We start from the raw sequence: 26694 nt of genomic DNA, 5'->3' as shown, positions 1-26694 counted from the left end.
AGTAAGTTATTGGAGATGTCTGAGGCCATCTATGCTGAACCAGATATGAACAAGAAGGTCAAGTTAAACAGAGGTGAGATGAAGGAGAGGATTGTGGATATCTACGTCAGTGCAGACACCCTGAGAGACGGTGAGACCAGCACCAAGAGAGAAGAGACAGCAGACACTGCTCCTAATAATGGACCAGGAGACCAGCACTCAGGTAACACACACACACACACACAAAAAAATTACACACACAATACATTAAACAGGTGAGATTATCATGTAGTACTACAGTTTTAATTTGTCCCAATCCTGGATGGTACAGTAAAACACATTACCAAAGATCTTTAATGATTTGTGATTCAGTACATTTTCAGTGGTGGAAGAGACCCTCTGGAGTTGCTGCAGTGTGTCTGGGGCTGCTGTGTGTTCTCCTACTGTCTGGGGTCATAGGCCTGTCGGTCCAGTGTAAGTCTACAGTTTATCTATACTAAACAGCAATATAAATGCAACAGGCAAACATTTCTAAGATTTTACTGAGTTACAGTTCATATCAGTCAATTGAAATAAATTAATCAGGCCCTAATCTATGGATGTCACATGACTGGCAGAGGTTCAGCCGTGGGTGGGCCTTGGAGGGCATAGGTCCACCCACTTGGCAGCCAGATTCCAACCACTGGGGAAACAGGCCCAGCCAATCTGAATGAGTTTTTCCCCACAAAAGGGCTTTATTACAGACAGAAATACTCCTCAGCACCCCCCAACACTCAGACGATCCAACAGGTGAAGAAGCCGGATGTGGAGGTCATGGGCTTGCGTGGTTACATGCTGTTTAATCAGCTTCTTGATATGCCACACCTGTCAGGTGGATGGATTATCTTGGCAAAGGATAAATGCTGATGAACAGGGATGTAAACACATTTGTGATAAATAAGCTTTTTGTGCATATGGAACATTTCTGGGATCTTTTAATTCATCTCATGAAACATGGGACCAACACATGTTGCATTTATATTTTTGTTCACTGTTTAAGTAGTTCTTATGATTCAGATTTAGTAGTTCTGATGTGATCTATTTTAGTGAGAAACTTCTTCTTTATTGTTGTTGCAGACAGCAACATCTCAAAGAACTCATCTGCAGAGAGAGATCAGCTACAGACCAGTTACAACACCCTGACTAAAGAGAGAGACCAGTTACAGACCAGTAACAACAACCTAACTAAAGAGAGAGACCAGCTACAGACCAGTTACAACACCCTGACTAAAGAGAGAGACCAGTTACAGACCAGTAACAACAACCTAACTAAAGAGAGAGACCAGCTACAGACCAGTTACAACAACCTGACTAAAGAGAGAGACCAGTTACAGACCAGTAACAACAACCTAACTAAAGAAAGAGACCAGCTACAGACCAGTTACAACAACCTGACTAAAGAAAGAGACCAGCTACAGACTGAGAGAGATTTTCTTAGCGGGAGCCTTAACAATTGCAGTGAGTAAACCTACAGTAATAAATTATCATTCATCCCACAAACTTTATAGTGTGCCTGTATTCTTTCATTAAGTATCCAGGGTGATAAGTTGAAGGAAATTCATGTTTTCATCTTTTATAACAAACCTGTCCAGAAGACTGGCAGAAGTTTGAATCAAGTTGGTACTTCCTGTCTACTGAGACTAAAACCTGGGAGAAGAGCAGACAGGACTGTCTGGAGAGAGGAGCAGACCTGGTGATCATAAACAGCAATATGGAACAGGTGAGAGAGCGAAAGAGAGAGAGAGACGAGTAGAAATGATCAAACATGAATATATTTTTCTCTTTCTCAAAAACAGACATTTCTCTTCAACCTCAAGAAGAGAGTCTGGATTGGTCTGAATGACTCTGTTAATGAGGGGACATGGATATGGGTGGACGGCACCCCACTGACCACAGGGTGAGAGATGACAACTAATCTGTCAATAGTCTCAACCTTTTTCTATACAGGTTATTGTCATTGATGGCAGTCAACAAAGTTAACTGTAAGATGAAACATGTCTGTATATTATTTAGGATTGTGATGTTCTAACTGTGATGTCTGACTGTTTTTAACCCTGTAGGTACTGGTATTAACCATGATATCTAACTGTTGTTACCCCTGTAGGTACTGGTATTAACCATGATATCTGACTGTTTTTAACCCTGTAGGTACTGGTATTAACCATGATATCTGACTGTTTTTAACCCTGTAGGTACTGGTATTAACCATGATATCTGACTGTTTTTAACCCTGTAGGTACTGGTATTAACCATGATATCTGACTGTTTTTAACCCTGTAGGTACTGGTATTAACCATGATATCTGACTGTTTTTAACCCTGTAGGTACTGGTATTAGCCATGATATCCGACTGTTTTTAACCCTGTAGGTACTGGTGTTAACCATGATATCTGACAGATACCAACCCTGTAGGTACTGGTATTAACCATGATATCTGACTGTTTTTAACCCTGTTGGTACTGGTATTAACCATGATATCTGACGGTTTTTAACCCTGTAGTTACTGGTATTAACCATGATATCTGACTGTTTTTAACCCTGTAGGTACTGGTATGACAAACAGCCTGATAGTGCAGGTACTGCTGGGGAAGACTGTGTTGAGATACATGAAGATCAGAGTCCTCTAAAGGCATGGAACGACTTGTCATGTGTCAGCAAACTCAACTGGATTTGTGAGAAAGCGTTTCAATATCACCTTGACAACATACTGTAACACATCTTCCTCCTTCATTCTCTCTCTCCCCCTCAAACCAATGCACATGTTGTATTTCTTTATATGACTTATTAATAAAAGTCTTACTTATTTACGGACATTGTAACTTCCTGTGTACCAGAGTCAACATGAAGTTAGTACATTTGACTTTGTCCACACTCTGCATGCTGTGCATTTAATCATTTCCAGTTCAAATACATTCTTCTTACTTGCTACAGATATTTACATGCTCCAATTTAGATTAGGTGGAAACATTCTAGACAGTACCAAACCACCATTACATACACTGTATTGACTGTATCATTAATCAATGAGTGTATCTCTACTACACTCATTGATTAGTGATACAGTCAACTGTAGGAGTTGACTGTATCACTAATCAATGAGTGTAGTAGAGATATCAAAGGGTATCAAAGAATGTTACCTAATAATCTTTGACAGTCAGTCTTTGTTGTCAAGTTACATATAGGCACATAATCAAATGCTCACGTTTGACTGTTGTTCCCCTACATGGCTCCCAAAAGAGGGAAGTGAAGTGGGTATTTTCCATGGTTCAACCAGCTATCCCTCAAAAACTCAACCAATCATGTTCATTAGGAGAGAAGTGGGCTATGGCCAATTATGTCGCTATCTCATCCTCACTGGTTAAGACTACAGACCCTCAATATCCACTTGGAGTAGTTTCTAGCGTCAAATCTATTGTATGGACATTATAATGACCCATGTTTGTAGTCCTGGACTTCCTGAACATGTTGATGTATATTTGGGAGTAAACAGAGGGTCCAAATCAGCAGAAAGGTGAAAGGAAGGGGGAGTTCTGGAAACTCCCTGAAATATCTTGGGACTGTTACATATGATATTTAATATATGTTAACAGCTACACTGCAAAATTAAAATCTAAGTAAGATTAAATATCTTAAATCAAGACAATATATTATTGTTTTTTGTCTGACAATATATTTCTTCTTATAAGCCAGTTTTTATGTTGGAGTATTTCACTTGTTTCAATTTTTTTTTGTCCTTAATAATCTTAATATGATAATATAACTTGTTACTGAGATTGTATGACTGAGTAACTTAATGCTCGAAACTAGAATTATAAAGCTGTTTGATCAACACTGACAAGTACAAAACTGCTCTGTCAAATTCAGAATGTCTTATTTCAAGCATCTTATCCTTTTAATCTCTTCACATATTAAAACCTCTTGACGGTCTCGTCCCGTATGCGGGATCAAAATCCAGGGAAAACTCCTAGCGACATTAGCATAACGAAATGTAATATTTATTTTTTTTCAAATATAGGACTGTCTCATATCGTTTTATAGATACACCTCTCCTGAATCGACCCACATCGTCCGATTTCAAAAAGGCTTTACAGGAAAAGCAAAACATTAGATTATGTTAGAGGAGTACATGGTAAAAGTAGCCACATAGCCATTTTCCGACCAACCACATGCATCACAAATAACCAAAAAACAGCTAAATGCAGCACTAACCTTTTACAAACTTCATCAGATGACACACCTAGGACATCATGTTACACAATGCATGCATTCTTTTGTTCGATAAAGTTCATATTTATATATAAAAACAGCATTTTACATCGGCGCCTGACGTTGACTAACTATTTTCCCTCAAATGCATCCCGGGAAACAGTGCTACAATTTACTCAATTACTATTCGAAAACATTTTTAAAATGTAATATTGTCATTCTAAGATTTATAGATGAATATCTCTTGAAAGCACCTGTAATACCAGATTTAAAAATAACTTTACTGGATAATCACACTTTGCGATAAAAGGGGATGCGATACTCAGAAAATTAGCTAGTAAATACAGCTCGGCGCCATCTTGGAACAATCGCATATCACATCTAATCTTGTATAATATTGTCAATAATCCCTTACCTTTAGTTGTCTTCATCAGAAAGCACTTCCAGGAATCCCAGGTCCACAACAAATGTATTTTCGTTCGAAAAATTCCATCCTTTATGTTCCATTAGCTTGCTGTTGTTAGCGCGTCTGAAGGCTGTATCCAAAACCATCGTCGGCCGCGGGACAGCAATTTCGAAAAAAAAACATTTTTCCCCCATTTAGGTTCGTTCAAACATGTCAAACGTTGTATAACATAAATCTTCAGGGCCTGTTTCAACAAGAGAGCCAATAAGATTCGAGGGGGACGATTGCATTGTGTTTCAAAACGTTTCGAAAGGAGGGGGTAGACAGGGCCGCCGGCATCATAATGGTGATGGCCCTCCTCCTGTGACCAATTTCAACAGACTCTCATTCTGTCAGTTTCCACAGTAGAATGCTCAAACCACTTTGTAAAGACTGGGGACATCTAGTGGAAGCAATAGGAAGTGCTCAATGAACCATTGCTCACGGTGTGATTTATAGGCAACGAGATGAAGTTGAGTCCACAATTCAGAATTCCACTTCCTGTTTCGATCGGTCTCGGGGTTTTGACTGCCATATGGGTTCTGTTATACTCACAGACACCATTCAAACAGTTTTAGAAACTTTAGGGTGTTTTCTATCCACAGGTATTAATTATATGCATATCCTAGCTTCTGAGTTTGATTAGTAGGCCGTTTAAAATGGGCACGAATTTTTTTCAAAATGCGCTGTGGCGCCCCCTATCCTAGGGTAAGTCCAAGAGGTTATTAAGAACAGATAATGACTAAATGGAATTTACTGTTTTATTGTCAATCTTACCCACAGCACAGCAATCATGTAGACAAAATACAATACAGAACAAAGACAGTACACTTTTCATATCTGGGGAACACACTGAGTGTAAGAAACCGTCTCTAATGTGTAGGACGGGTGAAGTCAGGCGCAGGAGACAGAACTACGTGAAACACACTTTTAATGGAATAACTCCAAAAATCCAAGGCAGGGTACAAAACTCAAAACAATGAGAATAAAATCCAAAATGAGTTGGGACACAGCCCAGCAGACCCTCATGACTAAAATGCAGCACAGTGGAGCATAATCAAATCCTCAACCTATGTGGGACGACACAAAATGAATCCCGCACAACCCCAAACCAAAAACAGACAGACTAAATAACCCCACTAATGACCTAACCCAAAACAGGTGCTAACCTAAACAGACATCACCAAACAAAACAGAAAAGGGGATCGGTGGCAGCTAGTAGGCCGGCGACGATGACCGCCGAGCGCCGCCCGAACGGGGAGAGGCGCCACCTTCTGTGGACGTTGTGACAATGAGTCATTTGAAATGTTGTACAATTCTATTACATCCCCAAGATGGACTTTGCATTGAACTGTCAACATTTTTGCAGCTTTCATATATTTGGTTCTGATTGATCAAAGACTTGCAAATATTAAAATAATTGAGCTTGAAAGCCCATTGTTTAAAACCTTTTAGGGATAGGGGGCAGTACTGTCAATTTCGGATGAAATACGTGCCCATATTAAACTGCCTCCTACTCAAACTCAGAAGCTAGGATATGCATATTGTTAGTACATTTGTATAGAAAACACTCCAAAGTTTCTAAAACTGTTTGAATGGTGTCTGTGAGTATAACAGAACACATATGGCAGTCAAAACCCTAAGACAAATCCTAACAGGAAGTGGAAATCTGATGTGTGGAATCACTTTCAAGCCTTTGCCATTGAAATACACAGTGAGTTAGGATTCATTTAGCACTTCCTAAGGCTTCCACTAGATGTTACCAGTCTTTACAAAGTTGTTTGAGTCTTCTCCGGTAAAAACTGACCGAACGAGAAGGCTGGAAACTAGGTCACAGGCGGATGGCCTTTACTGCTATGGCGCGCATGCATGTGTGGACTCTTTCATTCCGAAACGTTTTATAAGACAATGCAATCATCCGCCTTGAATATTATTGAAGTTCTGATTGAAAAAAGCCCTAAGGATTTATGCTATACAACGTTTGACATGTTTGAACGAACGTAAATATATTTTTTTTGTACTTTCGTGGCGACATGTTCTGCGCCCTTCGTACATTTTGAGTAGCCATCGGAACGCGCTAACAAGAAGGAGCTATTTGGACATAAATGATGAGCTTTTTCGAACAAAACAACATTTGTTGTGGACCTGGGATCCCTGGAAGTGCCTTCTGATGAAGATAATCAAAGGTAAGTGAATATTTACAATACCATATTTGATTTTAGATGATTCCAAGATGGCGCTAGTCTGTATCGCCTATCTTATTTTTCTGAGCATAGTACCTCGTTAATTGCAAAGTGTGATTTCCCAGTAAAGTTATTTTTAAATCTGGCAAAGCGGTTGCATTCACGAGATGTTAACCTCTCTGGGGCAGGCGGGATGAATTCGTCCCACCTGCGTAACAGCCAGTTGAATCCTGTGGCGCGATTTTCAAAACCTTTGAAATGCTATTACTTCAATTTCTCAAACATATGACTATTTTACAGCTATTTAAAGACAAGACTCTCGTTAATCTAACCACACTGTCCGATTTCAAAAAGGCTTTACAACGAAAGCAAAACATTAGATTATGTCAGCAGAGTACCAAGCCAGAAATAATCAGACACCCACTTTTCAAGCTAGCATATAATGTCACAAAAACCCAGAAGACAGCTAAATGCAGCACTAACCTTTGATGATCTTCATCAGATGACAACCCTAGGACATTATGTTATACAATACATGCATGTTTTGTTCAATCAAGTTCATATTTATATAAAAAACCCAGCTTTTTACATTAGCATGTGACGTTCAGAACTAGCAAACTTCCGGTGAATTCACTAACAATTTACTAAATTACTCACGATAAACGTTCACAAAAAGCATAACAATTATTTTAAGAATTATAGATACAGAACTCCTATATGGACTCGATATGTCCGATTTTAAAATAGCTTTTTGGTGAAAGCACATTTTGCAATATTCTAAGTACATAGCCCAGCCATCACGGGCTAGCTATTTAGACACCCGGCAAGTTTAGCACTCACCAATATCAGATTTACTATTATAAAAGTTTGATTACCTTTTGTTGTCTTCGTCAGAATGCACTCCCAGGACTGCTACTTCAATAACAAATGTTGGTTTGGTCCAAAATAATCCATCGTTATATCCGAACAGCGGCGTTTTGTTCGTGCGTCCCAGACACTATCCGAAATGGTAAATCAGGGTCGTGCGCATGGCGCAATTCGTGACAAAAAAAATCGAAATATTCCATTACCGTACTTCGAAGCATGTCAACCGCTGTTTAAAATCCATTTTTATGCAATTTTTCTCGTAAAAAAGCGATAATATTCCGACCGGGAATGTCCATTTAGCTAAACAGAGGAAAGAAAACAAAGCTTTCGGTCGACGCGGGCACGAGCCTGAGTCTCACAGTACTGTAACCAGCCACTACCCAAACGCGCTACTTTGTTTCAGCCAGAGCCTGCAAAGCCACGATTCAGCGTTTTGCCGCCTTCTGAGAGCCTATGGCAGCCGTAGGAAGTGTCACGGGACAGCTAAGATCCTCACTCTTCAATAAACAGAGACAAGAAGAACGACACCTTGTCAGACAGGCCACTTCCTGCGTGAAATCTTCTCAGGTTTTTGCCTGCCATATGAGTTCTGTTATACTCACAGACACCATTCTAACAGTTTTAGAAACTTTAGGATGTTTTCTATCCAAAGCCAATAATTATATGCATATTCTAGTTACTGGGCAGGAGTAGTAACCAGATTAAATCGGGTACGTTTTTTATCCAGCCGTGTCAATACTGCCCCCTAGCCCTAACAGGTTAATCTATAATTCTTTGAATGACAATATTATATTTTACCAATGTTTTACCAATTGTAGCGCTGATTCACCGGCAGCATTTGAGGGAAAATATTTTCTGAACGTCACCGCCATTGTAAAATGCTGTTTTTGGATTTAAATATGAACTTGATAGAACAAAAAATGCATGTATTGTCTAACATAATGTCCTAGGAGTGTCATCTGATGAAGATTGTCAAAGGTTAGTGCATAATTGTAGCTGGTTTTCTGCTTTTGGTGACACCTGTCTTTCCATTGCAAATGGCTGTATGTAATGTTTTGTCAATGTACTGTCCTAACATAATCTAACTTTATGCTTTCGCCGTAAAGCCTTTTTGAAATCGGACAACGTGGTTAGATTAAGGAGATGTTTATCTTTCGAAGGGTGTAAGATAGTTGTATGTTTGAGAAATTAGAATTATGACATTTAGTAGTTTTCAAATTTGGCGCCCTTGATATTTCACTGGCTGTTGATAGTGTGTACCGGGGGTGGGACGATAGCGTCCCACGTAGCCCATAGAAGTTAAAGAAACAATGTTTAGACTCAAACCACATACACAAATGTCTAGCCATTGGACCCAATGACTTTATCTGTGCACTGAAAAAAGTCAGCTCTCAAAAACAAGAAAAAAAAGCTATAAAATAAGGGAAATATTACTTAAAATAAGCAAAATTATCTGCCAACAGAACAGGAAAATGTTACCTGCCAAGATTTTTTTAACCTGTTGTGGTATAGGGGGCAGTATTTTCACGGCCGGATAAGAAAATGTACCCGATTTAAACTGGTTACTACTCTTGCCCAGAAACGAGAATATGCATATTATTAGTAGATTTGAATAGAAAACACTCTGAAATGTCTAAAACTGTTTGAATGGTGTCTGTGAGTATAACAGAACTCATATGGCAGGCAAAAACCTGAGAAAATTCCAAGCAGGAAGTGGCCTGTCTGAGAATTTGTAGTTCTTCTTTTGATTCTCTATCGAAACTACAGTATCTGTGGGGTTACGTTGCACTTTCTAAGGCTTCCATTGGCTCTCTAAAGCCTTCAGAATGCGGATTGAGGCGTCTCCTGTCTCTGGGCAGAGTATACTAGCACAGTTTGTCAGTGGTCTGCCCAGTGACTAAGAGATTGGAGATGCACGGTCCCGCGAGCATGCTGTTTTTCTTTTTCTATTTGAATGAATACACTATTGTCCGGTTGGAATATTTTCGCTATTTTACGAGAAAAATACCATAAAAATTGATTTTAAACAGGGTTTGACAAGCTTCTAAGTACGGTAAAGGAACATTTTGAATTTTTTTGTCTCGATATGCCCTCGCGCGTTACCCTTTGGATAATGACCTGAACGCACGAACAAAACGGAGGTATTTGGACATAACAATGGATTATTTGGAACAAAAACAACATTTTTTCTGGAAGTAGCAGTCCTGGGAGAGCATTCTGATGAAGATCAGCAAAGGTAATACAATTTTTCTAATAGTAATTCTGAGTTTAGTGAGGCCCGAAGTTGGTGGGTGTCTGAATAGCTAGCCGTGATGGCTGAGCTATGTACTCAGAATATTGCAAAATGTGCTTTCGCCGAAAAGTTATTTTAAAATCTAACATAGCGATTGCATAAAGGAGTTCTGTATCTATAATTCTTAAAATAATTGTTATGTATTTTGTCAACGTTTATCATGAGTAATTTAGTAAATTCACCGGAAGTTTTGGGTGGGAATGCTAGTTCTGAACATCACATGCTAATGTAAAAAGCAGTTTTTTGATATATATATGAACTTGATTGAACAAAACATGCATGTATTGTATAACATAATGTCCTAGGAGTGTCATCTGATGAAGACCATCAAAGGTTAGTGCTTCATTTAGCTGTGTTTTGGGTTTATGTGACATATATGCTTGCATGGAAAATGGCTGTGTGATTGTTTTTGGCTATGTACTCTCCTAACATAGTCTAATTTTTTGCTTTCGCTGTAAAGCCTTTTTAAAATCGGACAATGTGGTTAGATTAACGAGAGTCTTGTCTTTCAACCATACGACTCATCTCGGTACCTAATGGCAGTCAGGCTACCTCTGGCGAGCACATGGAGGGCTGTGCGGCCCCCCAAAGAAATGCCACCCCACACCATGACTGACCCACCGCCAAACCGGTCATGCTGGAGGATGTTGCAGGCAGCAGAACATTCTCCACGGCGTCTCCAGACTCTGTCACGTCTGTCACGTGCTCAGTGTGAACCTGCTTTCATCTATGAAGAGCACAGGGCGCCAGTGGCGAATTTGCCAATCTTGGTGTTCTCTGGCAAATGCCAAACGTCCTGCATGGTGTTGGGCTGTAAGCACAACCCCCACCTGTGGACGTCGGGCCCTCATACCACCCTCATGGAGGGTTTGAGCAGACACATGCACGTTTGTGGCCTGCTGGAGCTCATTTTGCAGGGCTCTGGCAGTGCTTCTCCTGCTCCTCCTTGCACAAAGGCGGAGGTAGCGGTCCTGCTGCTGGGTTCGGCCTCCTCCACGTCTCCTGATGTACTGGCCTGTCTCCTGGTAGCACCTCCATGCTCTGGACACTACACTGACAGACACAGCAAACCTTCTTGCCACAGCTCGCATTGATGTGCCATCCTGGATGAGCTGCACTACCTGAGCCACTTGTGTGGGTTGTAGACTCCGTCTCATGCTACCACTAGAGTGAAAGCAACGCCAGCATTCAAAAGTGACCAAAACATCAGCCAGGAAGCATAGGAACTGAGAAGTGGTCTGTGGTCCCCACCTGCAGAACCATTCCTTTATTGGGGGTGTCTTGCTAATTGCCTATAATTTCCACCTGTTGTCAATTCCATTTACACAACAGCATGTGAAATGTATTGTCAATCAGTGTTGCTTCCTAAGTGGACAGTTTGATTTCACAGAAGTGTGATTGACTTGGAGTTACATTGTTGTTTAAGTGTTCCCTTTATTTTTTTGAGCAGTGTATATTAAAAGTAAAAAAAAATGTATCTTTCTCAACAACAGACATTTCTCTTCAACCTCCACATGAGAGCCTGGATTGGTCTGACTGACTCTGTTACTGAGGGGGACCTGGTAGTGGGTGGATGGCACATCACTGACCACAGGGTGAGAGATTTGACCATTTACCTTGTGATACAGAGATAAAAACAACAAAGATACATTGCTTCCAATCATGTTCATAAAAAGGTATGTTTCCACTCATGAATGTCATTCATGAGAACTATAGATTAGAAACGAGGTAATATTTACATATGAAAATATAAACTGTGGTTAATTAGAAGTAAAATCAACAGCAATAGTGTGAATATATATGGGTTTGAGAGTATAACGATACTTGCTAACTTTCTCAATGTGTTCACCTTTGCTATTCAACAGAGCAGCATTGTCAGGAGGGATGGAGATACTTTGACTGCAGTTCCTACTTCCTCTCCTCTGAGAAGAAAACCTGGGGTTCCACCATCCTTCCACCATTTCAAAGTAGTCAAGGTTGTCAACTGGGTTGGGTTTTCTATGGATTGTTGCTATAATGGAACAGATAAAGATGAATCCTCTATCTTTATCCAAGGGTCAAGGTCACGGTAATAGAAGGAAGAAAATGAGCTTGTAGAAAACAGCCAGTAGGGGGAGACAAACACTTATAAAAGTAGGTTTTATACACAACAAGAGGGACTTTTCTGACAGGCATTACATTGACAAGCAGATTATAGACAAAACCTAAAACTGACCCCTACCTTAACCCTGACCTTCACCTAATTTGAACTAATTCAGAAACTGAACAGATGATGAATGTATGATTAAATAAAATGATGTTCTTAAAGTTTAAAATTAAGCATTTTCCTTTATAGATGTCCTGTTGTACTTGTGGTGACCTTATATCCATGGATGAAAAGTGGCCTGTGTTTTTAGGACAGATGCAGACAATAATGCCTACATAGAATGTGAATAATGACATGAAGGGTACATCTCAAATGGCACAATATTCCCTGTATAGTGCACTACTTTTGACCAGAGTCCATCAATATGTAGGAAAAAGGGTTCCATTTGGGATACAGTAAGTTTAGGGATGTTTTTGCTGGAACACCTATTTGTATTGTAATTTCAGTTGATTCAGCATGCTTTGCTGTGCCAATTCATATTTAGCCATTCCACTGGCTTCCTTTAATAACAGCTTCCTGTAGGTGTGTCTGTCAGTCAGTGGTTGGTGGTTATTAGCAGACCTGTGCCACTGTATTAGGGCACACCATAGGAACAGCAAATGAAAACACATTATTCTTATTGGACAGGTACAGTTAGTCCCTCCCTGTTTCAGTTTGCTTTCTTCCGTTTCGTGCCTAATGAATATGACCCACATACTTTAGCTGTGCTTGGTTGACCTTGTCTGGCTTAATGGAACCAATAGAATTGTCCCAAATGCTCAAAGTATTTTACAGATATTAGATAGTTTTTAAACCCAGGTCTGGATATTAGTTATTTATTAAAGCATCCAGAGATATTATTAATCTGTATATATTCAATATGTTAATCAGTGATATAGAGTATAAAGAGACCATATAAGAGGGTGTGTGTGTCTGGTGTATGTATTTGTATTTATTATGGATCCCCATTAGTTCCTGCCAAGGCAGCAGCTACTCTTCCTGGGTCCAGCAAAATTATGGTAGTTTTACCATTTAAAAAACATTACAATACATTCACAACAGATTTCACCACACATTAAGTGTGTGCCCTCAGGTCTCTACTCTACTACCAAATATCTACAACACAAAATCCATGTGTACGTGTGTGTATAGTGCCTATGTTATCGTGTGTGTGTCTGCATGTGTCTGTGTCTATGTTTGTGTTGCTTCACATAATTTGGGTGGAACTTCCCCCAGTAGACCAGGAAGTTCCTCAGGAATCAGATAACAAGGTGAAAAGAAGAAGAAAGTGTCCCAACTATAACCAGCCAGGACATGTTACTGTATAACCAGCCAGGACATGTTACTGTATAACCAGCCAGGGCATGTTACTGTATAACCAGCCAGGACATGTTACTGTATAACCAGCCAGGACATGTTACTGTATAACCAGCCAGCACATGTTACTGCATAACCAGCCAGCACATGTTACTGCATAACCAGCCAGGACATGTTACTGTATAACCAGCCAGGACATGTTACTGTATAACCAGTCATGACATGTTACAGAATAACCAGCCAGGACATGTTACTGAATAACCAGCCAGGACATGTTACTGTATAACCAGCCAGGACATGTTACTGTATAACCAGCCAGGACATGTTACTGTATAACCAGCCAGGACATGTTACTGTATAACCAGCCAGGACATGTTACTGAATAACCAGCCAGGACATGTTACTGTATAACCAGCCAGGACATGTTACTGTATAACCAGCCAGGACATGTTACTGTATAACCAGCCATGACATGTTACTGTATAACCAGCCAGGACATGTTACTGTGTAACCAGCCAGGACATGTTACTGTATAACCAGCCAGGACATGTTACTGTATAACCAGCCAGGACATGTTACTGTATAACCAGCCAGGACATGTTACTGTGTAACCAGCCAGGACATGTTACTGTATAACCAGCCAGGACATGTTACTGTATAACCGGTTATGACATGTTACTGTGTAACCAGCCAGGACATGTTACTGTATAACCAGCCATGACATGTTACTGTATAACCAGCCAGGACATGTTACTGTATTACCAGCCAGGACATGTTACTGTATTACCAGCCAGGACATGTTACTGTATAACCAGCCAGGACATGTTACTGCATAACCAGCCATGTCGTGTTACTGTATAACCAGCCAGGACATGTTACTGTATAACCAGTCATGACATGTTACTGTATAACCAGCCAGGACATGTTTCTGTTCCACAAATCCCCATCTACAACAGGGTCAAAAGCAGTCAGCTTCAGACTCAGACACTCTGTACTGTGGGCCTCCTCTGGGTGAACATTTCGTTTTTTACCCAAGCACTACACAGCTGATTCTAATCATTAAAGCTTGATGATGAGTTGGTTATTTGAATCAGCTGTGTAGTGCTAGGGTAAAATACTAAATGTTCACTAAGGCGGGCCCCAGGACCGAGTTTAGGAAACCCTGCTTTTTTTTAAACCTCTTCGGGAATGGTGTCCCTTCCACGGGACGGTTGAGCTATCTTAGACTAATGCGACTAGCATGAGGTTGTAAGTAACAAGAACATTTCACAGGACATAGACATATCTCATATTGGCAGAAAGCTTAAATTCTAAAAAATGTAACTGCACTGTCCAATTTACGGTAGCTATGACAGTGAATGAGTACCATGCCGTTGTTTGACGAAAGTGCACAATTTTGAACATGAAAAGTTATTAAGGAACAAATTAGGCACATTTGTGCAGTCTTGATACAACATTGGATCCGTCTAAAAGTGTGCACGTACACTGATGCCATCTAGTGACCAAAATCTAAATTGCACCTCGGTGGAATTATACATTTTGGCCTTTCTCTTGTATTTCAAAGATGATGGTACAAATAAATACAAAATAACATATTTTTTTTGTATTATCTTTTACCAGATCTATTGTGTTATATTCTACTACATTCCTTTCACATTTCCATAAACCTCAGTGTTTCCTTTCAAATGGTACCAAGAATATGCATATGCATATCCTCAGTGCCTGAGGATATGAATTTTAGATGAAATTTGAAAAAAGGGGCTAATCCTTAAGATTGTTGAAAATGTCTGAGACAATCTATGCCAAGCCAGATATGACAAATACGTTTTGACAGAGGTGGGATGGAGGAGAGGAATGTGGATATCTACATCAGTGCAGACACAGTGGGGGAACAGTGAGATGAGCATCACGACACATCTGCAGAAAGGCTAGCTACATGACAGTTACAACAACCTAACTGAGGAAACTACTACAGACAAGCTAAAACAACCTGACTGAAGTGAGAGACCAGCTACAGACCAGTCACAACAACTTAACTGAAGAGAGAGACAAGCTACAAACCAGTTACAACACCCTGACTAAAGAGAAAGACCACATACAGACAAGCTACAACAAGTTGACTAAAGAGAGAGACCAGCTACAGAGGGAGAGAGATGATTTTGAAGTTTGGTACTACATCTCGACCAAGACTAATAACTGGACAGACAGCAGACAGGACTGTACCAACAGAGCCTTGAGGCCTCATTTATCAATACTACTACTACTTAACCCATCAGAGTCTAAGGCCTGTTTTATCCATAGTTTTCCACCATTTCAGTCCCCTTCACCGTAGAAACGGCCAACAGAACCTGAGGAACCTTTACCATCCGAGCCACCAACGATCGCAGATTCACTTCTTCCTTCCCTGCCAGCATTTCCATGGTGACTGGGGCGGTGCGGCCAATGTGGGAGATAAGCAGATGTGCTGAAGGGGAAAGAAGGAAATATTTTGGCTATAGGAGGAGAAGAAGACATCTGGTTCTGATAGAGCAGCAGGCCACGGTGGGAGGCATAGCAACCTGACAACCAGCAACAACGGATATGGAGAGATAATGGTAAAGAACGGTCGAGGGAAGCTATTTTCATATAGAGGGAGGGGACTCTATACGTTATGCAAAGACAGAATAATATAAAAAAAGGACTCTGTAATATGAGAATTTAGTATTTTTCATGGAGGGGCTCGGCCCTGTTGCGTGTGTGATAGGGTCCTTCCATGGAAGGGTTCGGCTTTGCTACTCTGTATTAAAGTCTATATTGAATTCACAAGTTCTTGTAAGAGTATTATGTTCTTAAGACAATTTTCCACGACACCAACAGTACAGTGAGCCTTTTGGCGCCCACCAGCACCTCGTCAGGAACGGATGTAACCCTGTCCGTTGGCAGCAAAGTAAGGGTCTTGTTTCAAAACTCTAAAATGGCCTCCTTTTCTCATATTCTCTCTCCTACACAGCCACTGATTTGAACGAATTGGTGGCTGTAAGCTACCAGTTGTTATCAGCTACATTAGCTCTTGCTCTCTCTCTATCCCTCTCCCTCTCCCCCCCTTCTCCTTCCCTTCCTTCCTCCCTCCAGGTGACAGATTTTACCTCTCCCAGTGCGGACTACCAGGCGTCTCCTCCAAGGTACCAGCGTTCCGGTCTAGAAGCCCAGTTTCGATTACACCTACAGTTTTGTTTTGGTACTGCAGTTTAACGGAGGCTCAGCCCAGAAAGACAATTTTCCATACACGGCCATATTGAGAATCCAAATTAGACAATTCCAAATAAGACACTTTAGTCATCACATTTGTGCACAAAACATCCATTGAATTATTCAAATATATGTTTCTGAGACCAATATTTAAAAAACATTTCATCTTCATCCAATGTCTGGCATGTTTTTGGATGACTTAATGACGTTGTTGCTGCTAACACTTTTCCCTGTGCACTGAGTGCTAGTGAACATGTGATGTTGGGCTGTGTAAACCGGATGCACCCGGGATATAGACGCCCATGAATCTGATTATGCGAACATGATTACCTTGATAACAACGGGCGGACATCTTGGACGAAGTCTCCAGTTGTTATTGTACCTCAGTGGTCTCCTCTGACTTACCACAAACTGGCAGCTCTCTGCCAACCTAACCGAAAATGTCAAAGGGACGGGCTTCGTCATAGTCACCCTATGCCAGGGCAATGGGACCCTCAAAACCTCTACAGAAGTGGGCCCCAGGGCCAAGAATGTGACCCGGGTGGCCTACAGAGCTACCAGCTGTTCAAAGAAGGTAGAGCTGGTGGTAGTGGACAGGGCAGGCAGCGTGGATGTGTGTCTGGGCTCAGTGAAGGACTCTGTGGGGGTGGTTGTGAGCTCTACAGGCCAGGGCCCGGTTTCCCAAAATAATCTTAAGGCAAAGTCCATCGTTTCAATGCTGTTCTAAGATTAACTTAGCCTTAATATGCTTTTGAAAACTGTGCCCAGGTCTCTGTCACCAACACTACAGCTGTACCTGTAATTAGTACTACATCCACCCAGGTCTCTGTCACCAACACTACAGCTGTACCTGTAGTTAGTACTACATCCACCCAGGTCTCTGTCACCAACACTACAGCTGTACCTGTAGTTAGTACTACATCCACCCAGGTCTCTGTCACCAACACTACAGCTGTACCTGTAGTTAGTACTACATCCACCCAGGTCTATATCACCAACACTACAGCTGTACCTGTAGTTAGTACTACATCCACCCAGGTCTCTGTCACCAACACTACAGATGTACCTGTAGTTAGTACTACATCCACCCAGGTCTCTGTCACCAACACTACAGCTGTACCTGTAGTTAGTACTACATCCACCCAGGTCTCTGTCACCAACAATACAGCTGTACCTGTAGTTAGTACTACATCCACCCAGGTCTCTGTCACCAACACTACAGCTGTACCTGTAGTTAGTACTACATCCAATAGAGGGCCACCTTTGACTCTGTCCCTGTATCAAAGGATCAGATCTGTGTGATGCTTACTCTCCTCCTGTGGAATAGAGTAGAGCTACAGAGTTGTATAATAGTTCATGTAGGTAGATGTCATGTGGAACAGTGGAGTCAGTGCAGAGAGAGTTGTGTCATTAGATGTAACCAGTATGTGTATGTTATGTTGTAGTGAATGACAGGGTGGAAATGTATTTTTATCATAAAACATGTGAAGGCTTTTATTCTTCTTTCTGTTCTCTTAAAACTGAAACTATGGAGACATTGTCAGAACTTCTGCTTTTTCATTCTGAGTAATTCTTCACAGTCAGCAAAGATAGAACCAAGACCCCTACATGGCCATCGGTGGCCGGTCACACGTCGGGGGGATGTTTCCCCTAGGTACAGATCTAGGATCAGGATTCCCTCCCCAATCTTAACCTTAACCATTAGTGGAAATGTAAAACCAACCTAAGATCAGCATCTCGGAGCAACTTCCCCCTACACCACCAGCCACTGAGTGAGAGCCATAATGTGCTCTCCATTTGAAGGCTGGGGGTGCTGTAAAGTCAGTCAGGATGTCACGTCCTGACCAGTAATAGGGTATTTGTTATTCTAAAGTTTGGTCAGCACATAGCAGGAAGTATTCAATGTGTTTTATCGTGGTCGGGGTGGTTTGTATTATATTAAAGGGTGGGAGTGATCATGATTATATTATTAAGCTGGTTTGGGCAGTGTTCTATGTTAATGTATTTCCTAGGCTGTTCGAGTCATAGTCATGATTATATTTCACCTAAGTTTGGTGGAGTTATATCATGGGGTTGCAAACTCAAGCTGGTTGGAGTCATCTGTGTATATTCTCACCTAGGCTGGTGGGCTATGTAATATAAACTAAGGCTTTTGGTATATGTAGTATATTATCATAGGTTGGTGGGAGATCTGTTCTTGTTTAGCTGTGTGTGCCAGACAAGGCTGGTGGGAGTTCGAATTTGTGTTATATGTATCAAGCTAAGGTGTTGGTGTTATCATGTCTTCACATATATCAAACGAAGATGGAGTAACATTACATTATCACGCTACGACTGTGGGTCTCAACCCTACGAAACGTTATACAGGATATATGTAGTGTATTATCAAATTAAGGCAGGGGGAGCATACCATATTTACTTCATCACATCCAAAATTGGGACCCTGTGAATTCACACATACATCATATAGCATGATATAGAGTCATTCAATGTAGTTTATTATCAAACTAATACTGGTTAGAGTCATATCATGTATTATATTATGAAACGAAGGCTGGTGGGAGTCATATCATGTATTATATTATCACACTAAGATTGGTGGGAGTCATGTGGTGGCCAGTGTTTTGTTGATTTCACAATTTATCATCCATTGCGGTTGACTGACAAGGAGTTTCACTACCTAAAGTCACACAGACGCAGGACAGTGCAGGGAGAAGACACAGCTACAGACGTATATTAGAGTTTAGGTTAGAAGTAGAAGTTACTGGATTTGACCACAAGTGTGTTAAGATGTCAGAGGTAGTCTATGAAAACACAGATAGATTTGAAGACGATGAGCCTGATGCAATGAAGAACACAGACATTGATGGCCAATTATATTCCAACGTAAGAGCTTTCAAGCCCAGTACAAGAGATGGAGTTGTTGCTTCAGGTAAGATTGCACGAACACACACACACACACACACACACACACACACAAATTACACACACACACACACACACATTAAACAGGTGAGATTACCCTGTAGTACTAGACCTGTATGTGTCCCGTTCCTGGATGATACAGTAGAACACATTACCAAAGATTTAGCTTTAATCATTTCTTATTCAGTACATTTTCAGTAGTGGAAGAGACCCTCTGGAGTTGCTGCAGTGTGTCTGGGGCTGCTGTGTGTCCTAATAATGTTTGACAGTCAGTGTTTGTTGTCAAGTTATATATTAGCACAATATCAAATGCTCATATTTGATTGTTGTTCCCCCATATGGGTCCCAAAATAGGGAAGTGAAGTGGATCTTTTCAGTCATTCAACCAGCTGTCACTCAAAATCTCCTCGACCAATCAGGTTCATGAAGAGAGAGGGCGGCAGGACATCTAGCAGTTAAGATCGCTAGGCCAGTAACGGAAAGGTTGCTGGTTCGAATTCCCGAGCCGACTACGTGAAAAATCTGTCGATGTGCCCTTAAGCAAGGCACTTAAACATAATTGCTTTTGTAAGTCACTCTGGATAAGAGCGTCTGCTAAATTGGGGGGGCTGAGTGGCGCAGCAGTCTAAAGCACTGCATTGAAGTGCAAGAGCCGTCTCTACAGACCTGTGTTCAATCCTAGGCTGTTTAACCTTTCTGTGACCGGTGGCAGTATTGAATAGTTTGGATGAAAAACGTACCCAAATTAAACGGCCTACTACTCGGGCTCAGAACGTAGGATATGCATATTATGCTTTGTTTGAACTACTTATTGGAGGTCAGCCACCAACAACAGACTCTGTCAGACTCCCACACATGCACAGTACCTGCATCATGTGCCACTGCTGGGGGGTGGGAGGCAGTGGATCAAACCATTGTGAGGCAAAGGGCGGGGGGTCGCAATCTTTTGAAACTTAAAAACACGCTATTACTGTTTGGGATAGGGGGCAGTATTTTCACGGCCGGATAAAAAACGTACCCGATTTAATCTGGTTATTACTCCTGCCCAGAAACTAGAATATGCATATAATTAGTAGATTTGGATAGAAAACACTCTGAAGTTTCTAAAACTGTTTGAATGATGTAGCTCAGTTGGTAGAGCATGGTGCTTGCAACGCCAGGGTTGTGGGTTCAATTCCCACGGCGGGCCAGTATGTAAAAATGTAATAAAAATGTATGCACTCTACTGTAAGTCGCTCTGGATAAGAGCGTCTGCTAAATGACTAAAAATGTTGTTTTTTTTAATTACAGAACTCATATGGCAGGCAAAAACCTGAAAAACATCCAACCAGGAAGTTGGAAATCTGGTGCTTGTAGTCTTTTCAAGTCATTGCCTGTCTAACACACAGTGACTTAGGGTTAATTTTACACTTCCTAAGGCTTCCACTAGATGTCAACAGTCTTTAGAACCTAGTTTCAGGCTTTTGCTGTGAACACAGAGCGAACAAGAAGGCCGGGAATTTGGTGACATGAGTTCATTGGCGCGCATTTACATGATGAGGTTGCTATGTTCCATAACATTTTTCAAGACATTGGAATCGTCCGGTTGGAATATTATTGAAGTTTTAAGTTAAAAGGGCCCTAAAGATTGGTGCTAAACAACGTTTGATATGTTTCAACGAACGTAAATATAACTTTTTTTGTCGTGACATTTTGGCTGCGCTTCCTACATTTGGAGTAGCTTACTGAACGCGTAAACAACAAGGAGGTATTTGGACATAAATTATGGACTTTATGGAACAAAACAACATTTATTTTGGACCTGGGATCCCTGGAAGTGCCTTCTGATGAAGATCATCAAAAGGTAAGTGAATATTTATAATGCTATTTATGATTTTAGATGACTCCAAAATGGCGGGTATCTGTATTGCTTGATGTCTTTTTCTGAGCGCCGTACTCAGATTATTGCAGTGTGCTTTCCCCGTGAAGCTTTTTTGAAATCTGTCACAGCGGTTGCATAAAGGAGATGTTCATCTATAATTCCTTGAATAACAGTTTAATAGTTTAATATTTTATCAACGTTTATGATGAGTATTTTTGTAAATTGTTGTGCTGATTCACCGCCAGTATTGGAGGCAAAATATTTTCTGAACATCACGCGTCAATGTAAAATGCTGTTTTTGGATATAAATATGAACTTTATCGAACAAAACACACATGTATTGTCTAACATTGAGTCCTAGGAGTGTCATCTGATGAAGATCGTCAAAGGTTAGTGATTAATTTTAGCTGAATTTATGGTTTTTGTGACCCCTCTCCTGCTTGGAAAATGGCTGTGTGGTTTTTCTTGTGTTATCACTGTCCTAACATAATCTAACTTTATGCTTTCGCCGTAAAGCCTTTTTGAAATCGGACAATGTGTTTACATTAAGGAGAAGTGTATCTTTAAAATAGTGTAAAGTAGTCGTATGTTTGAGAACTTTGAATTACGACATTTTGTTGTTTTGAATTTGGCGCTCTGATTTTTCACTGGCTGTTGAATAGTGTGAACCGTGGGTCTGATGGTAGCTTCCCACGTAGCCCTGAGAAGATAACAACCGACCATGATCGGTAGTCCCATAGGGCGGCACACAATTGGCCCAGTGTCGTCCGGGTTAGGGGAAGGTTTGAACGGGGTAAGCCGTCATTGTAAATAAGAACTTGTTCTTAACATACTTACCTAGTTAAATACATTTTTTAAATAAAAAACATTTTAAAAAATGACTAAAGGGTAAATGTAGAGGAGAGCCACGGTGGTTACTGTTGTCATCTCATCCTCACTGGTTAAGACTACACACCCTCAATATCCACTTGGAGCAGTTTATAGTGTCAAATCTATTGTATGGACATTATAATGACCCATGTTTGTAGTCCTGGACCTCCTGAACATGTTGATGTATATTTGGGAGTAAACAGAGGGTCCAAATCAGCAGAAAGGTGAAAGGAAGGTGGAGTTCTGGAAACTCCCTGAATTATCTTGGGGCTGTTACATATGATATTTAATATATGTTAACAGCTAGCCTTTGTTCTCCACTTCCCCTCTATGATCTATATCTTCCTGGTATGATAGTGTCCTGTCCATCATCACAAATAGCAAGTCCCATTCCCTGGGCAGGAGGACTGTGTTGAGATATACTCTGGACAAGGTGACCATGTAGAGACATGGAATGATTTATATTGTGCTGCAGAAAATGGTCTATCAATAACCATTGTAACAATCTCGCACACGCACACACACACATTCACATACACACACACACAAGCACGGACACAAGAAGGCAAACTTGTTATATTTTTTGTATTAGCATAGCAACAACTACACGTGTCTTATTTATGATACTTCCCTAGAGTTAACACCTACAGCAGTCACACAGACAGACACACAGATGACTCCGAGACGGAGATATCACTAGAAGCAGAGACTTAACGTATAGAGGGCTTGCAGTTGACGTACGACGCATCCTGGTGGCCATGTTGGAAGACCACAACATTAATTCTAGAAGCAGAGACTTAATGTATAGTAGACCTACATAGAAAGAAAGACCCAGGCATTGTTAAAGGTGTCAAAGGTCATCTATGCTGAGCCAGATATGAACAAGAAGGTCAAGTTTGACAGAGTTGAGATGGAGGAGAGGATTGTGGATATCTACGTCAGTGAGAAGACAGCAGACACTGCTCCTAATAATGGACCAGGAGATCCGTACTCAGGTAATACACACTCAACCCTATTAGAGCAGAAGGTCCAAGGTCACCCCCCTAGGATTGTATTCTCCAATGAGTTTTGAGTAGGAGGGGAGGAGAGAAGATGTGAGGAGGAATTGAGGAAATATTAGTTGAGAAAGAGCCCATAGGTAAGTCTGTCATACCACTATTTCACCTCTATGGTGACTTCCTCTCTCACTTTAACCACTAGGTGGAATCATCACTTAACCTTTCAGCACTGTATTCCACCATCAACATGACAGAGAGAGAGGGGGGGTGAGAAGAGAGAGAGAGAGAGAGAGAGAGAGAGAGAGAGAGAGAGAGAGAGAGAGAGAGAGAACGTTGTCATGGTAGGTTGATTTTACATCACTTTCTCACAGATCCAGTTTTGATATTTTCCACAATTGTAATCATTCCATGTCTTTACAGGGTCATCTAGTCCTATGTTTTTACAGCATTAAAGACACTGTCAAAGATGAGCATACCATTATCAACACATTTTTTTTCTCTCTCTCTTTCCATTACATTTTTAAATGCAAATAGTACTTGGCTTCTATGATACATCTACAGTTCTCATGGAATGACATCCATGAGTCAAAACATATACTTTTAGGAACATGATTGGAAACTCTCTCTCTGTGTTTTTCTTGTAGTCTAGTAATTACTATGCTGATAAAGTCCGACAGTATGTACTGTAACTCACCACTGTGTATTTCCAACCTAGTCTCATTGCATTTTTTTATTATTCTGAACGTAAATCCGAGTCACTCCATTTAGTGTAATATGATAGGTTTCATATGACATATATCAATTTGTGGATGTCCATGATCCATTTTGTATGTTATAAATTACAATGTCTATGATGTTACGAATTACATTTTGTATGATATGTTACGAATTACAATTTGTATATGTTACGAATTTGCAAAAGGTACAATATGTTACGAATGTCCTAAACATATGTATTCTACTAACATTAGCTAGCTGGCTAACGTTAGCAAGGCTAGGAGATAACTGTAACTGGTCACTATATTTCCTGTTAATGTGTGAAGCTGTATCTTTAACAACCACAAGTCCCCCTCAACAGGAAGAGAGATGGGGTGAGAAAACATCACTTTAAAGTGTGATTGTTTCTCATTGATGCTATGTACAGTACCTGTGTCCACAGAGCCTGATAGCTCAGGGAAGAGATCCTCCAGAGTTGCTGCAGTGTGTCTGGGGCTGCTGTGTGTTCTCCTACTGGCTGGGATCATAGGCCTGTCTGTCTACTGTACGTCTTAAGTTACAATTCCTACAATTCACTAGCATTCACCTACAATTCACCAGATGATCTATTTTATTGATGCACTTTGTTGTTATAACAGATGATGGGGTCTCTAAGAGCTTCTTAGCCTATAAGACCAACTCATCTGCAGAGATAGAACAGCTACAGACCAGCTACAACAACCTGACTAAAGAGAGAGACCAGCTACAGACCAGTTACAACACCCTGACTAAAGAGAAAGACCAGCTACAGACCAGTTACAACACCATGACTAAAGAGAGAGACCAGCTACAGACCAGTTACAACAACCTGACTAAAGAGAGAGCCAACCTACAGACTGAGAGAGATTTTCTTAGCAGGTGGCTTACCAATCTCGGTGAGTAAACCTACAGTAATAAATTATCATTAACAATACACAACTGATCATGAGTCTGTGTTCTTTCATTAAGTGTCCAGTGTGATAAATTGAAGGAAATTTGTATTTTCATCATTATTTTCAAACCTGTCTTGAAGGCTGGCAGAAGTTTGAATCCAGTTGGTACTTCCTGTCAACTGAGTCTAAAACCTGGAAGGAGAGCAGAGAGGACTGTCTGAAGAGAGGAGCAGACCTGGTGATCATAAACAGTGATATGGAACAGGTGAGAGGGAGAGGGAGAGGGTGTGCAGGGGGTAGATATGATCAAACATAAACATCTGTTTATTTATCTTTCTCAACAACAGACATTTCTCTTCAACCTCAAGAAGAGAGTCTGGATTGGTCTGACTGACTCTGTTAATGAGGGGACCTGGAAATGGGTGGATGACACCCCACTGACCACAAGGTGAGAGATGATAACTAATCTGTCAATAAGGCTCCTTTCAACCTTTTTCTATGCAGGTTACTGATATTGATGATAGCAGTCAACACAGTTAACTATCAGATGACAAATGTCTACATAGTATTTCGTATTATGATGTCTTATTGTTGTTAACCCTGTAGGTACTGGTATTAACCATGATATCTGACTGTTTTTAACCCTGTAGGTACAGATATTAACCATGATATCTGACTGTTGTTAACCCTGTAGGTACTGGTATTAACCATGATATCTGACTGTTTTTAACCCTGTAGGTACTTGTATTAACCATGATATCTTACTGTTTTTAACCCTGTAGGTACTGGTATTAACCATGATATCTGACTGTTTTTAACCCTGTAGGTACTGGTATTAAACATGATATCTGACTGTTTTTAACCCTGTAGGTACTGGTATTAACCATGATATCTGACTGTTTTTAACCCTGTAGGTACTGGTATTAACCATGATATCTGACTGTTTTTAACCCTGTAGGAACTGGTATTAAACATGATATCTGATTGTTTTTAACTCTGTATGTACTGGTATTAAACATGCTATCTGATTGTTTTTAACCCTGTAGGTACTGGTATTAAACATGACATCTGACTGTTGTTAACCCTGTAGGTACTGGTATTAAACATTATATCTGATGGTTTTTAACCCTGTAGGTACTGGAATGACAAGCAGCCTGATAGTGAAGATCCTAGTGGGGAGGAGGACTGTGTTGAGATACATAAAGATTGGATTCCACTTACGGCATGGAATGACATGTCATGTGACAAGAAACTCAACTGGATTTGCGAGAAAGTGGTTTAACATCACCATGACAACATACTATAACCCATACAGCAGTTTACACTGCACACAACTTTGTTCTTCATTCTCTCTCTCTCTCTCACATTTTCATACACGCACGCACACATGCATGCAGGTACACACACGCATTCAAATGCACCTATTGTTGTATTTGTTTGTTGTATCATATTAATAAAAGTCCTAATTATTTCCTGTTTGTAGCTTCCTGTGTACCAGTAGTTATGTTTGACACATCATCAGAGTCAACATGAAGTTAGGACATTTGACTTTGTGCGTACAAATAATGTTCAATTCAAATGTATCTACATATATTTACATGCTCCAATTTAGGCCTGGTGCAAACATTCTCCACAGTACCAAACCACCATTATAATCACTGTATAGGAGTTGACTGTGTCACCATTCAATGACTGTAGTAGAGTTATCAAAGGATCTCAAAGGATGTTAC

At 40.6% G+C, this 26694-nt stretch overlaps 1 protein-coding gene across 1 annotated transcript; it reads left to right on the top strand.

Annotated features, from left to right (window-relative positions):
- Nucleotides 1-26440, top strand: LOC106610443 (C-type lectin domain family 4 member M). Its single transcript, XM_045722960.1, has 6 exons — nt 1-202; nt 24496-24597; nt 24692-24967; nt 25105-25229; nt 25312-25412; nt 26099-26440. The coding sequence occupies exons 1-6, from the start codon at nt 16-18 to the stop codon at nt 26244-26246; spliced, it is 939 nt and encodes a 312-aa protein (XP_045578916.1). The 5' UTR covers nt 1-15; the 3' UTR covers nt 26247-26440.
- Nucleotides 26441-26694: the final 254 nt, after the last annotated feature.

Source organism: Salmo salar, chromosome ssa08, assembly GCF_905237065.1.
Source record: "Salmo salar chromosome ssa08, Ssal_v3.1, whole genome shotgun sequence".
NCBI classification, from domain to species: domain Eukaryota; kingdom Metazoa; phylum Chordata; class Actinopteri; order Salmoniformes; family Salmonidae; genus Salmo; species Salmo salar.
The sequence above is the reverse complement of the archived record's forward strand: the minus strand, read 5'-3'. Positions and strand labels throughout refer to the sequence as shown.

Excerpts from the sequence above, each read along its gene's own strand:
- LOC106610443 (XM_045722960.1), top strand. The coding sequence starts at position 16 with ATGTCTGAGGCCATCTATGCTGAACCAGATATGAACAAGAAGGTCAAG. Across the intron at positions 24,598-24,691 it reads CATAGGCCTGTCTGTCTACT|ATGATGGGGTCTCTAAGAGC; the intron begins GTACGTCTTAAG and ends TTGTTATAACAG. Across the intron at positions 25,230-25,311 it reads TAAACAGTGATATGGAACAG|ACATTTCTCTTCAACCTCAA; the intron begins GTGAGAGGGAGA and ends TCTCAACAACAG.